General features: G+C 38.0%; 1 protein-coding gene across 1 annotated transcript; it reads left to right on the top strand.

Annotated features, from left to right (window-relative positions):
* The first annotated feature begins 239 nt into the window (after positions 1–239).
* On the top strand, positions 240–14,801 carry LOC109074886. The gene is made up of 5 exons (XM_042753340.1): positions 240–309; positions 405–598; positions 1,118–1,187; positions 3,008–3,185; positions 14,671–14,801. Exons 1-5 carry the CDS (start codon positions 240–242, stop codon positions 14,774–14,776), a joined length of 618 nt encoding a protein of 205 aa, XP_042609274.1. The 3' UTR covers positions 14,777–14,801.
* The last annotated feature ends 695 nt before the right edge of the window (positions 14,802–15,496 follow it).

Genomic DNA, 15,496 nt, shown 5'->3' with positions numbered 1-15,496 from the left:
TCCCGTCTGAGGAAGCACAAACGCACCCAGAGAGATGATGAGGATGGTGATGATGACCAGCCAGCAGTAGCTACATGTGCAAGAATCGACAGTTATGGGTGTGTTCGTTGGCAGCCAGAGGGAGGGACTATCCAGATGGGGAAACATCAGCATCATTAGAGGAAAAGAAGCTTGAGATTGATTGATATCCAGCCGAGAGGGACTAAAGGGCGCTGAGATAGGAAGGGTAGAAGACCCTAATGGCAATCACTTATGCCAAACAGCGGGAATACATCAACGCAAAGCCTTCCCCAAGCATTCTGGATGTGGGTAAAGAGTGGCCATTTCTCTTTTTCACAGAAGTTTTTATTGTCACACTTCACCAATCTCACCAAATGTTGAACTATACACAAGACTGAATGAAGATATGGACAAAAAGGGTAAAAGACTCCTGGATTTCTTCAGTAGTCAGATTACAAAGTGGAGGAAAGAAGTAAGAGCTGTTCTGAAGGAAGCCATAAAGAAGGACCGAGAAGGATCTGATGGCCTAGCAGCGATGCTTGTGATGTTGGCACACTTCAAAGAGCAAGAGGAGTCACTTTTTTTTCTCATTGCTGATGTAAGTTCCTTAATTATTTAAATATTTTATTTGGAGTTTTCAACAATTAATTGTCACATTTATTGTGGAAGAATCATTTTCCCTGATTAGAGTGAACCCAAACCCCCCCCCAAATTGTTAATGCAGGTTGACGAACCTCCAGTTTTTCAAATAAATACAGGTTTGTGTCAGGTTTATGTTATTGGTGGTTGAGCACTTTTTCGTCGATAGACCTCACCTCACAATATAACCCACATGGTGCAAGCTTCTATCTCAATTCTTGGGTAAATGCTGGGTAAAGTCACTGTTGTCCACTGTGAGCACAATATTTTAAATTAAGAGAAAATTGATGTAGTGTTGTAATCGATAACGATATTGTGGTACTTAGTTAATTTTTTGTGTAAACCTTTCACAAACCTTCAGAGCAAAAAAAAAAGGCTCATTGCTTCCTTATCAACAAATTTCAAAAAGCTTTTTCTATCCTAGAGATAATATACAGTCTACCTTGTTTCAAGTAACTCTTATCTTTTGCTGGCATAGGAGACTACCACTCCCGCAGACGCAGAGGCCCAGCTGTCTCTCCCAGTCACTCCAAGGATCATCATGCTCGGTAAGTTTCACATTCAATGTTAACGAATCCTTTGAATGTATAGGGCACAAGCAAAAGCAAAGTTTCTGGAAAACACTAGTGAATGTGTGTTGTGTCATTCTCTGCCTCTGCACCAGTCAGTAAACAGCACAGTCACTCCAAAACTTAAGTTATGTGGAGTAATCTCTCATCTTTAGTAGCCACCTATAATGTCGTGATTGCTATTTCAGATTGCTTGCTATGCCTGTATCACTCATTGTTTTTCTATCACCAAACCAGTTATTGCTGCTTAAAGGATTAGTTCACCTCAAAATGAAAATTTCCTAATAATTTACTCACCCCAATGCCATCCAAGATATCCATGTCTTTCTTTCCTCAGTGGAAGAGAAATTAAGTCTGAGGAAAACATTTCTGGATTTTTCTTCTTCGAATAATGGACTTCAATTGTAACCAACGTTTTGAAGTCCAAATCAATGCAGTTCAATTGTTAGGATTGAGCTGGGAACTACATCATCACCATCGAAAGGTCGCGCTCCATTTCGCCGGCCATCTTTGGGTATTTCCGCCGGCGATATCGAGCGCAACCTTTCGATGTGATGATGTAGTTCCCAGCTCAATCCTAACAATTGTAGTTAAAAAGTATATAAATTTTTTCATTTTTTTTTTAGAAAATGACCAATCATTTCGCTAGATAAGACCCTAATCCTCAGCTGGGATCCTGCACAGCCCGCTGAAGCACTTCAAAGATCTTTGAAACTGCATTGATTTGGACTTCAAAACGTTGGTTACAATTGAAGTCCATTATTCAAAGAAAAATCCAGAAATGTTTTCCTCAGACTTAATTTCTCTTCCACTGAGGAAAGAAAGACATGGATATCTTGGATGGCATTGGGGTGAGTAAATTATTAGGAAATTTTCATTTTGAGTTGAACTAATCCTTTAAAGGGTTAGTTCAGCCAAAAATAAAAATTATGTCATTAATGACTCACCCTCATGTCGTTCCAAACCCGTAAGACCTCCGTTCATCTTCGGAACACAGTATAAGATATTTTAGATTTAGTCCGAGAGCTTTCTGACCCTCCATTGAAAATGTATGTACGGTATACTGTCCACGTCCAGAAAGGTAATAAAAACATCATCAAAGTAGTCCATGTGATATCAGAGGTTCAGTTAGAATTTGTTGAAGCATCGAATATACATTTTGCTCCAAAAATAACAAAAATTACGACTTTATTCAGCATTTTCTTCTCTTCCGGGTCTGTTGTGAGCGCGTTCACAACACTGCAGTGACGCCGCTGACGTACGACGCTGCTGACGTGTTTTCTTTGTTATTGGGCGCACCAGAGAACACGTCAGCAGCGTCGTACGTCAACAGTCGCATTCACAACAGACCCGGAAGAGAAGACAATCCTGAATAAAGTCGTAATTTTTGTTATTTTTTTTGGAGCAAAATGTATTTTCGATGCTTCAACAAATTCTAACGGACCCTCTGATGTCACATGGACTACTTTGAAGATGTTTTTATTACCTTTCTGGACATGGACAGTATACTGTACATACATTTTCAATGACATGAGGGTGAGTCATTAATACCTAAATCTAAAATATCTTAAACTGTGTTCCGAAGATGAACGCAAACCAAACCTTTAATGAACTAAACAAATTTAATTCAAAAATTCAATCAAACAAACAAATGGAGTAATCATATACAGTGGGTACCTGCTTCGAAGATATGTACGCTTCCTGCCCTGTTTTTTTACAATAATTTATGTGGAGAAAATCTTTTATAGAATGTATTGCTATGAAATATAATTTTTGTGATGACTCTTGTCTTTACTAAGGAGACACAATCCTGACTGCAAAAAAATGGATGCTGTCGATCGAGGGGAGGGTTGTAATCCCACCTGGTGCTCACATGGCAGACTTCACCACTGCCTTGGCCACTCTCTTCGCCTGTTACTATGTATTCAACCTAGAGTATCAGGTGGAAGCCAGCACAACACTGGAGTTTGTTCAGAGGTATTTTTTATCTTAAATAGTTTGATTGCAGTGTAAAAGCAAATTGACAATTGAAAAGCTGTTCAAAATCATCTTCTCCCTTTAAAATTAGGGGTGTGAACTGACACTGGTCTCACGGTTCGGTTCGATTACGATTATCATGTCATCGATTCAGTTCAATTCTATATCACAATGCATCGCGATGCACCGCATTCTCAATTTTACATTTTTCTTCAAAAGTGATGTGTGCGCGCGTGTGTGTGCTCGCCTGTTCAAACAGTGACATTCCAGTTGGGAGTAAAGCTTGTTTATGCCATTAAGAAAAGAAAAATCTGTCATATAAATTGTTTTAAAGAAATATTCATTTAAAAGCAGCGTTTATTAATCGGTGTATTATGTTACCATTAAAGATGCACGCATCAACCGTCGCTGAGTCCGCTGTTGAAGGTTATGATCATCCATTTATAATCACGCATAACAACACAGAATAATAGTAATTTGACCATCGGGTGAGGATACTTAAGTCAGAGAAAATTGTTGGGGCGGGTGGATGATTTATTTTTGGCTGTGGATTCGGCGTTGGAGCTCGTCCATGAATCTCTAAAAGCAATCAGACTCTGCCAGGCGTTAACAGCTCGGGGTGAAAACGGCTAACGTGGTTTATCAAGTTAGTGGTATTACCTCCTGCATATTCTATTTGTGCGTGACATGAGAGCGCACACAGTGCGTCTTCTGCAGGTCGTGCTTACCAGGTTGTTCATAAAAGCTGAAATGTGCCCAGATGTAGGCTTTAAAAGTAGTTGGAGCATCTTTAATTACTCGCACCCGCGTCTCGCCTCCCTCTGCCATTGTATGCTACCGCGACAAAGCACATACGCGACAAATGACGTCAGAGAAGTGTCAGTACATTATAATCGGTTATGGTCTATTACTGAGCCCGATACCCGTATCGTCCTCGTCTGCATCGTAGAAACGATAAATTTTGACACCCCTATTTAAAAATGTTATGTAAATTGGGCTGGGCGGGCGATATGGCTGAAAACTGTATCACAATATAAGTGTTTCATATACGTCGATATCGATAATTATTGATATTTCTATGACCTATTTAAAATAAGGACCAGGAGAAAAATATATTACATTTAAACATTTTTATTTTAAACTTAAAGGATTAGTTCACCTCAAAACTGAAAATTCTCCTAATATTTACCTCACCCCAATGCCATCCAAGATATCCATGTCTTTCTTTCTTCAGTGGAAAAGAAATTAAGTTTTTTGAGGGAAACAATAGCAACCCAAACGGAGTTCGTTGCCATTGAAAGCCAGTATATGAAGAAAAAATCAGGAACTGTTTTCCTCAAAAAAAAAAAATATTCTCCACTGAGAGCGTCGTACGTCAACAGTCGCATTCACAACAGACCCGGAAGAGAAGACAATCCTGAATAAAGTCGTAATTTTTGTTATTTTTGGAGCAAAATGTATTTTCGATGCTTCAACAAATTCTAATGGACCCTCTGATGTCACATGGACTACTTTGAAGATGTTTTTATTACCTTTCTGGACATGGACAGTATACTGTACATACATTTTCAATGGAGGGACATAAAGCTCTCAGACTAAATCTAAAATATCTTAAACTGTGTTCCGAAGATGAACGGAGGTCTTACGGGTTTGGAACGACATGAGGGTGATTGCTATGAAATATAATTTTTGTTATGACTCTTTGTCTTTACTAAGGAGAGACAATCCTGACTGCAAAAAAATGGATGCTGTCGATCGAGGGGGAAGGGTCGCATGGCGGACTCCACTGCGCCTTGGCCGCTCTCTTCGCCTGTTACTATGTATTCAACCTAGAGTATCAGGTGGAAGCCAGCACACAACATTGGAGTTTGTTCAGAGGTATTTTTTTTTTATCTTAAATAGTTTGATTGCGGTGTAAAAGCAAATTGACAATTGAAAAGCTGTTCAAAGTCATCTTCTCCCTTTAAAATTAGGGGTGTGAACTGACACTGGTCTCACGGTTCGGTTCGATTACGATTATCATGTCATCGATTCAGTTCAATAAGATATCACAATGCATCGCGATAAATTTACATTTCTTCAGTTAAGTTAAATTTCTCTTCAAAAGTGATGTGTGTGCGCGTGTGTGTGCTCGCCTGTTCAAACAGTGACATTCCAGTTTGTAAAGCTTGTTAATGCCATTAAAAAAGGAGAAAATCTGTCATATAAATTGTTTAAGAAAATGTTCATTTAAGGCAGCTCATTAATCAGTGTATTATGTTGTTACCATTAAAGATATTGTGCATCAACCCGTTGCTAAATCCGGTTGTTGAAGGTTATGATCATCCATTTTATAATCCGCACATAACAACACAGAATAATTGTAATTTGACCATCAGGTTTGGATACTTAAGTCAGAGAAAATTATTGGGGTGGGTGGATGACGGTTTTTTGCGTGTGGATTCGGCGTTGGAGCTCATCCGCGCATCTCTAAAATTCAGTCAGACTCTGCCAGGTGCTGACAGCTGGGTAAAAACTGGGCAACGTAGTTTATCAAGTTAGTGGCATTATCTCATGCATATTCTGACCCCGTGGCATTGACATGGCGCGCACAGTGGCGTCTTCTGCGGAATTAGTGCTTACCAGGTTGTTGCAAAGCGGAAATATTGTGCCCAGATGTAGGCTTCAAAAGTGGACAGAGCATCTTTCAATTACTTCCGGCACTGGCGTCCTGCCCTCCCCTCTGCCATTGTATGCTACAGCTGACCGGCTTTATAATGTACATAAATGATGTCAGAAGAGTGTCAGTACATTATAATCGGTTATGGTCTATTACTGAACTATTGCAGATGGTCTAGATGCCATGCGTAGGGGAAACAATAAATTTTGACACCCCTATTTAAAATGTTATGTAAGTAGGCTGGTGCGATATGGCCGGCTTTGTATCACGATACTTGAGGTGTTTTGCCATTGAGTCGATGTCGATAAGTATTTAAATTTTTGCTGGCCTATTTAAAAATAAGGTTAAGGAGAAGAAAAATCTATTACATTTTAAACATTTTTTACGTGCTGACTTAAAGGTTAGTTCACCTCAAAGATGAAGAATTTCCACAGCAATTTTACTTTCACTTTAATGCCATCCAAGGTATCCATGTCTTTCTTTCTTCAGTGGAAAGAAATTAAGTTTTTTGAGGAAACAATAGCAACCAACTGAGTTAGTTGCCATTGAAGTCCATTATATGAAAGAAAAAATCTGAAATGTTTTCCCTCAAACAACAAATTATCTCCACTGAAGAAAGAAAGACATGGATATCTTGTGATGGCTTGGGGTGAGTAATTATTAGGAAATTTGCATTTTGGGGTGGAACTATCCTTTAAAACCTGCCTCTGATTCATCGGTGTGATTGGGACAAAGGACAAAAAGCAGAAAAATAATGCGCACCTATCATGACGCGGTGACAGCACGTGTGATTATCCATAGTTTAGGACATCGCACAAGATTTGTGTTAACCCAGAACACAGAGTTCATCATCTGGATAGTGGTTTGATCGTTTATTTAAGGTGTGGTGTTATGTCAGCTGAATTGTGCTGAACGCTTTTCAGAGAAGAGATGGCAACGTTATTTAGTCAACAATTCACACCCAGGCGGTATTCAGGGAAAAAAAATATTTCGACTTTGCTTCACGTGAAACTCAACCCCTCGGGTTCTTTTCGAAACTAGGCATTGTGTCAGTTCTCAATTGATTTTGATGGTAATATCAATTTTAATTAATATGGCCGGAGATAGAAGGGAGAGATGGAGAGCAAGGACAGTTTTGAAAGACTGTGAAAAGTGTTGCGCTGCTGATCCGGAGGAGGGGCTCGTCTTCTCTGCTCGTCTGCTCTTTTCTCTCAGTAACATGGCGCTTGGCGCCTGTCAGGAATTGGCGCGAGCCAGTCGTTCATCTACTCTGCATCACTGAGGCGGGACCGAACACAATAAAGGCTTTCCCCACTTATTCATACTTCCAGGCCGGTTCTGGTACTGAAGAATCCAACACGAGACAACGATTATGGTGCAACTAAACTGTTTACATGATTGGCTTGGTACGTGTTACACTCCCTACGTTGGCTTAGGTTTACCAGAGAGGTGAGTGGGGGAAGGTTGACTTTGTTCATGCAACCAAACGTTGCTTTTGCAACCTCTGGTTTCCTTCTCCGACAAAGAAAAAAAAAAAAAATCGAATCGAAGTTTAATCGAACGCATTTTTATTGATGATATAATTACATGTCTATCGCGAAAACAGTGTTAATGTTTTATCGCCCAGCCCCCATGTGTAAAGTATCTGAGTTATTAAATAGGTGTAGGTTGAAGCCTCCTAACAACTTGAATGCTTTAGTGGCAGACGTGTTGAGGGCATGTAACGACGACTATATTGCCTTTTTACATAAAAACTTTTTCGGGCCCGTAATTAAGCTCTTGAATTCTTCATTTTTTCAAGGCCCATCTGATGTTGAGGAATATATCCTTCTGTGTTGAAGAATTGTAGATTGTTCAGGAGGGTTCTTTGTTGTTTTTCCACGTCTCAGATCTTATAAAGGAGTATGGTGTTAATGCTTGAGTCGAAATAGCCGTAGTTTGGTCTTAAGTGTGAATGTGTAGCGTACTCTTCATTTGGGCCCCCATCATGCCAAATCGCAGGGGCTTCTTGCCTTGCCTATTCTTGTGGGTTAACCATCAAGTGGCCAGTGTCTTTCTGTTTGCACACTTTGGTCGTTGTGCTAATGTGGAGACCTGTCGTCCATCAGCTGACTTCTGTTTCTTACTCCTCTCAATTTACTCTTTGCATTTGTCTTGGTGTTTTTGGTGACAGTAATGATGATATAATCTGCAAAGTCTACGTCGTCCATTTGTGTAAGATGGGGTCCAGTTGGATCCCATTGCGACTGTTGTTCAGTGTGCTTCCAGCATGATCTAGTTGGCCCGCATGATCTCGTCGACTCTTTCGAAGAGGAATGGTAACGAGAAAAGTAGAACCAGCCTTGACTAACTCTCTGTTGAGATGTGAATTGCCTCTGGTCAGCTGGCCTTTATGTATGATTCCTACATTGCTCCACTGCACTTACAGTTATTCATTAATGTGCACATATTGTCCCATCCCCTACTTCCTTATACTGTCATGTTCATAGGTTTTTAGTTCAGGATTAATCCTGACTCCAACAAGTGCACTGCCAAGGAGGCAGATGAGCAAGACGACTGGGAGAGTGGTGAAGCGGAAGGATCTTCATACATGAAACCCCATGTAATCTCAGCTTCATCAGGCGCTTCACGGAGTTTCTAGTTGCTAACTGACTAGATAGCAGGTGGAGGTATGATAATAGCTTTTAATATAATTATAGATACAATTAATAATCTAGGTATCTGTGAGGTTTAATATAATTAGTATATAATTTGATAATAATAATAGATTATTAGGGAGTGCCACCAGATACTGGTATCGATATCGGGCCGATACCTGAGCTTCAAATGTTCGCGTAACTCCGTTAAAAATGATTTTTTACCTCCGATATCAACAAAGCCGATACCAGGCGGTTGGTAAAACAGTGTTTGTTGTTTAGAAAAAGCAAACATCTGAACAACAGAGGGTATAATGGGAGATAATAAAAGGCAGTCTATGAATGTACATCTATCCTTACTAGTGGAATATTAAACGCGAAATATAGAGACTAGGGATGTCAACGAGTAATAGCGACGATCGGATAATTGAGTCGATAAGAGATTGCAATCGATTAAGGCTGTCGATGGTCGGTAATAACCGCATTTAATGTTGGGGGCTGCGTGCGGGCTCGATGCGCAGAACACGTGCGCCGCGCTTGTGAATGTGACGGTTTTTGACGGTAGCAAACGTAAAAACATCATCATTCATGTCACAAATGTACAACATTAATGCCCTTTATAAATGTGATTTACAACTTTAAAAGTAGCCTACATTAAAATAGAAACAACATAAAAGTATATTCAACACATAAAAAGCCTATCATGCGCTTGTGCAGGGTTGCGGGGACAACAGGAACAGAAAGGCTATCCTATTACGCTTTGTTAATTCGTTCCTACGACTTATTAATTTTGTGGCAAAAAAAAAAAAAAAAAAAAAAAAAAAAAAAAGGTGTCCATGTGTGTTTATTAATTTTTTGTTCCTTAAATAACCCATGATTTAACTAATGGAGGGAACAAGACTAATAAATTTCGATACGATTCCCACTAATCTCACTGAAGATTCTTTTAATTGTCCCTTCCCATGGTTTACCACAGTACAGAGATGCGGAAAACGGGTGGATTAAAAGTGAAAGATAATAGAAATAAAACCTGGCGAATTAGAGGACTGTGAGATTTAGGCAAAAGAAACGATGCCTATATGTTATTGAATTTGTGGAAAATTAGTGGATCTAACCGGCAAACAGAACAACGCCGCGTAAATGAAGGCTATGGGCTCTGAGCGCATCCAGAGGCTTTGATGGTCACGGATCTAACATTTTCCTAGTTATTCCTCTCTATATAAAACAAAGCTTTTATACCACACTCTGTCATACATCAGAGCTTATATATAATTTGTAAATAAATAATTGCTGGATTCGCAAACCAAGCGATTAAAAGGACGCTGTGACCGTTACAATGGACGTTTTCACTATAACGGTGACGCCATCGCCTCCACAAGAAAGGTTTCTGCATGGAACTAACTAGTGCAACAGGTTCTCAACAGCCTGGGACAAAATATGAATGCTTTTTAATGAAAATGTAGCGCTAGAATAAGTAATTAGGCCCAACCATAAAAAATAACTTTTTTTTTTTTTTTTTAAATATGCGAAATAAAATGTCCGACTTAATTTAAGTATAACGGATTTAAAACAGAAGTGTGGGCGGCGTGGCCGCCATACGTTCACGCGGAGAAAAAAAAAGGATGGCACCGAATTCTGTTTGTTTGCTTTTATTTTACAAGAGCCACAAATCTTTCTGTTTTTATTCTGTGTGTGCGCACAAATAGGAACCCGTAAACCACTTTTGGGGAAAAGGTTTTTTTTTTTTTTTTTTTTTTTTTTAAATGTCTTCAGCTTGTTTCGGATGTTCGGGCCGCAGCCTTGCTGCAAACACGTATGTTCTAGCGATTCTCAAAACTTACATTCAGTCAGTCTGTTTCATTATCAAAATAAACATAGTCAACTAAAACATTTACAAGGTTACACTGGTCAGTTTTAAATGAGGACCTTGATACCGGGTTCACTCTGCTGGTTATGCCCAAGGACGTTTTTGCTCATGTGAAGGAGGATTATCTTTTCCGTCTAGATGCGAATGCGTACAAGCCTAGTTAACATTATAAATAATAGTGTAATATTCAAATACATTGCAATATGGAAACATTGGGATTTGTGCCGAAATGAGACATGAGCAATAAACCTCCAAATAAATTATAGCCAAAGCCGCGCTCGCGCTCGTCATCGTCTGCACACATGCACTGTCACTATCTAATGCACTGTATGCCGGATTTTTAAAAAACAAATAGGCCTACCGGAATGCAAAAAAAGTTAAAATCTGGACATGTTATAGGACAGAATCCAGCAGGATCAAATTAATGTGAGCAACAGTGTTTTGACTGCAGCAGCGCCGATTTAGTTCACTTAATGTGCAGGCGCAGCCACACGCGCGCCACCAAAAAAAAAAGTTACGTTTGGGATAATTTTTTTTTAAATACCATAATGTCATTTGAAAAACATTGCAATTGTTTTTTTAAAATACAACAACGAGCACCACAAAATCATTTAAAGAGGCGATTTCAGCGGTCTCCGTGCGGGATAGAAAACAGTCAACAAACTAAAATTACCTCAAAAAGTATGGCGTGCTCTCTTTATTTAATCAAATGATCTTAATCACATCTATTCATTTTATAATCCTGCTACTAGCATTTTATTCAGACTAAAATCCCTTTAATTCAAGTGAGAAAGCGTTGTGTGTGTGTTTGTGGGGCTTTGGCACATCCTGTCATACTGCATAGAGCATTTTGCAGCATTATGGTTAACGATTAATCGATTAATTGATCGTTAATTTAAACGACGATCGATCATGGAAATAATCGAAATTTGACATCCCTAATAGTAACACACATTGCTTTGGTGCGCGAGCTGATAAGAGAAAAACGTGCTGTGGCTTGAGCGTGCAGCGGGACAGACGCGTGAGCTAGTCGAGCGCATCCGTTTATCCAGACGTCATTGGAAAGTTTGTAGTTCAGTCAGATGTAAATGGCAAAGAAAGTCAAACAAGACAATGTAGCTTATCAACGTTAACTGACGAGAGAGAGAGAGAGAGAGACTTGTTGATTGCTCTTGGATTGACCTAAATCATATATGTAAGTAAACATAAACTTGTTACCTTATTTATTTAGGGCTGGGTAAAAAAAAGATAGATTTTTTTTATTTTAATTGATTTACAAGATTCTCTTTTTTGCAAAACTGATACTGATTCTTACAACATTTTCAAATCGAGACATCAGTAGCTATATTACTAATATCAGTGATACACGCCGTCATTCATAAAAATATTCCATTAACATATAGGGCTGGTAGAGGTGGGTACCGAAAGCTGGTATTAAACGGGCCCCGGGGCTGAATTTTGAAAGACCGCTGTATCGATAAGCTCGGACGTTATCGGTTCTGCTGTCGGTACTTGGAAAAATACACGTAATGTTATTATTGCTATAAAAGACGTTTTATTTCGCCAACCATTTCTATATACCATAATATTAAACCATTTGTCTGTGATGCATTTTTGCTATTCGCAGTCCAAGAGCGAGAGAGATCTCCACAGCGCGCCACATGACAGCCTAATGAGTGACGATGGAGGACAGAACTAAACATTCAAACATATCCTGGTTACACTTCAGATTTGTGATTACTCTGATTTTATTTTAGGTTTTGGCTTCCAAAGATTATAATAATAATATATTTGAGGTAAAACCATTAAAAAACTATAGCTGCATTCTGTATAGCGCAACTTAATTCCCTTTGCAGCAGTAGGCTACGCTCTCATTTTTCCCTAAAAACTTAAACGTAACGACAGAATCAGATTCAGCATTCAGTGATTGTTGTAAAATGCAGTCTAGCTACTGTTGCTAAATTGCGGGAAGCGTTTAATAATAAAAAAGAGCTATTAATAGCACAAAAATTTGGTCATGAGATGCTGTTCCCAAGCGGTGCACGCAACGAGATGAGCAAATTATACTTTCGGTTTCATGTGCACGTCTAAACTAGCAAATGTACACAAAAAATATGTCTAAAATGGACGTAGGTATGGAAATAGTTGTGAGAAAATATAGTGCATCAGTCGCCTATTAGATCTGCACTCGGTCTTAAAGAGGCAGTGTCTAATAAACATGCTGACGATTGCACCATTACTGTGAATTAAACAAAAAAAAGGCTAAATGAATAACTTCAGCTTTAATAAGCACTTACTCTATCTATGATAAACTATGCAGCATTATTTTACATTTGATTGCTTTACTAGAATTCTGTTTAGACCATACCTGAACAGTAGTAGACCTTCCTGAAATTAAAGCACTGTGTAGGCCTATATAATGTGTATCTTTGTTAATTGTTTATCTTTTTGTTATATATATATATATATATATATATATAAATATATATATATCTATATCAAAGAGTACCGACAAGAATACCATTAAAGTATCGGATCGATCGATCGAAGGCCGTATCGGTAAGAGTAGTAATACCATTAAAACCTTAACGATTCAGATGTTCCAATTCGATTTCGATTCGCAAGCTTTTGATTCTCGATTTTAAATTAATAAAAAGAAATTAAGAGCCACAAACCTGTATATTAAACTCTCTTTTTATTTTAGGTACACTTGGGTACATTAAAAAAGAACCCAAATCTATATTTTCAAATGAATAGACAGGATTTTTATGCAAGTCAGAACAGTCGCTTGCCTTGATCAAACATGATCAGGTTATTTTATGTTTAAGATTAAACATACATAAAATCTCACAGCATTAGCTGTAACATGGAGGGCTGCAAGCCTATGAACAGTGTAGGAAAACTAATACCGGCTTTTGGGTGATAGATAAATATCAGGGCCTGAATTTCTGTGATTTTTTTTTTTTTTTTTTGTTGATTTTAAAATGAGTGATTTGGTTTCTAGAATCTGTGTGGATTAATATACTCAACCTACAGGCTAAAGTGAACCAGTGTTCGCAGGAATTTTACCGCATTATAAGTGGGAGACCAACGGGAATGATTAAAATGATGCGCATAATACCACGCCGAAATTAGAGCCCTGAATATGGAAAAAAATTGATTCGTGGTCCCTAATAATCGATTTTGAATCGACCACGTTTTAAAAAACAATTAATCGAAAATCGAAAAAAAAAAATAGTGTTAAAAGAAAATGATTAACTCACCCTCCATTTTCTCTCAGCCGCCAAAACGAATTTTTGTCCCGCCAAAGCCATTTGAATGGTGTGATGTAGATGACTGCTGCACTTGTGACAGGGCGCCATGTTTTACTGATAGAATGAGCAGAGAGCCTTGGCCGCGCGCGCACTCTCACAGTCGTCAAACTGTCTTGCAATCTCTCTCTCGCTCCCTCAGGCATGTTCCTGTGGCTCAGTGGTAGAGCATTGCGTTAGCAGCGCAAAAAGGTTATAGGTTCAATTCCCAGGGGAACACATGTTAGGTAATAAATGTTAGCCTGAATGCACTGCAAGTCGCTTTGGATAAAAGCATCTGCTAAATGCATAAATGTAAATGTAAATATTAATCAAAATCAATTGAGAATTGACATGATGGTAAAAGATCGGAAGACCGAAGTTCATGTCGAGCATTCAGAGATTTTGTTTCCCCTGAATTACCGCTGGGTGTGAATTGTGCTAAAAAAAAAACGTTGCCTTATGTACTCTGAAAATTGTTCCGCATCAGCTGAAATAAAAACACTTTCAATAAACAAACAAAAAACTATCCAGTGATGAAATGTTTCCTGTGTTGACAAAAATCTTGTGCAATGTCCTAAACTCCCGGGATAATAAAACGCGTGCCATAGTCCGCTAATGACACGTCCGATTCTCGAACTAATGACTCCTTTGAACCGATTACATTTAATGAATGGTTAAAACAACTGATCTGTCCAACACTGAACTCGCGAGTCGTCTGAATCGGTGTATAACAAATTGGTAACACTTTACAATATGGTTCCATTTATTAAAACTCTTGGTTAAACTACATTAGTTAACATTAACTAATAATAAACTGCACTTCTACAGCATTTATTAATCTTTCTAAATGTTAATTTCACTATTTACTAGTAGCCTACATTATTAAAATAAAAAGTTGTATTTGTTAAAAGAACACTCCACTTTTTTTGGAAAAAGGCTCATTTTATAACTCCCCCAGAGTTAAACAGTTGAGTTTTACCGTTTTCGAAACCATTCAGCTGATCTAATGTGTTTTCTTCTTTAATTTCAGGGCTCCAATTAGGATTCTAGGTCTCCAAGGTCAGGGCATGCAAGAGGCCATAGTGGCAGGGGAAGTTTATTTTCCTTTCTGTTTTAAATGTTCATGCAAATGTTAAATATTAAATTTTTTTTAATGTTCAATGTTTTATTTTATTTCAATATTGCCATGGTGTTATTTATTACTCTTTAGAATGTGGGTTAATAATCAGTTATTTGCACAGCTTCAAAGTAGTTAAATTTTTTTGACCGTGTTTGTATCAATTTTGCATTATTGTTCTGCCATAGCAACCAGTCATGTGGAACTAGTGAATGAACTAGTAACAGTTTGCTCTGTAACTTTACAAAACTTGTAATGAAATAGCCTCGTTTTGTAAAATTTTCTTAAGTCAGTAATTAAATTTAGCAACAGTAGAATACGCAGATAATAGACTTCACGCCATTAAAAATTACAAACACAGAATGTTTGTTAACTTTGGATGGTATAATGGCATGTTGTCCAATGTCCATTATCCCTTTATGTTATACCTGTTTTGTCATTCCTGTACAACAAATGTTTTTAAATAAATAACTTAATTTTCTTATTGTCTGCAGTTGATTGCAATGTTTTAGAATATGGGTGATTTCTTTTAAATGATGGCTAATATTAAATCACAGTGATTACAGTATTTAAATTGTACAGTGAGAAACTGAATTTACAATGATTAACTGTTATCTACTGCTTATAGTACTGTATTGCATACAATACATAAAAACAGTGCTTAACTGTTTTTTGTATGTAAATGCAATTGAAACAAAATAATTAATTTTTTCCTCTACAAAACAAAAAAAACAATAAA

Source organism: Cyprinus carpio, chromosome B25, assembly GCF_018340385.1.
Source record: "Cyprinus carpio isolate SPL01 chromosome B25, ASM1834038v1, whole genome shotgun sequence".
Taxonomy (NCBI): Eukaryota; Metazoa; Chordata; class Actinopteri; order Cypriniformes; family Cyprinidae; genus Cyprinus; species Cyprinus carpio.
This window is presented reverse-complemented; position numbering and strand designations above follow the sequence as displayed.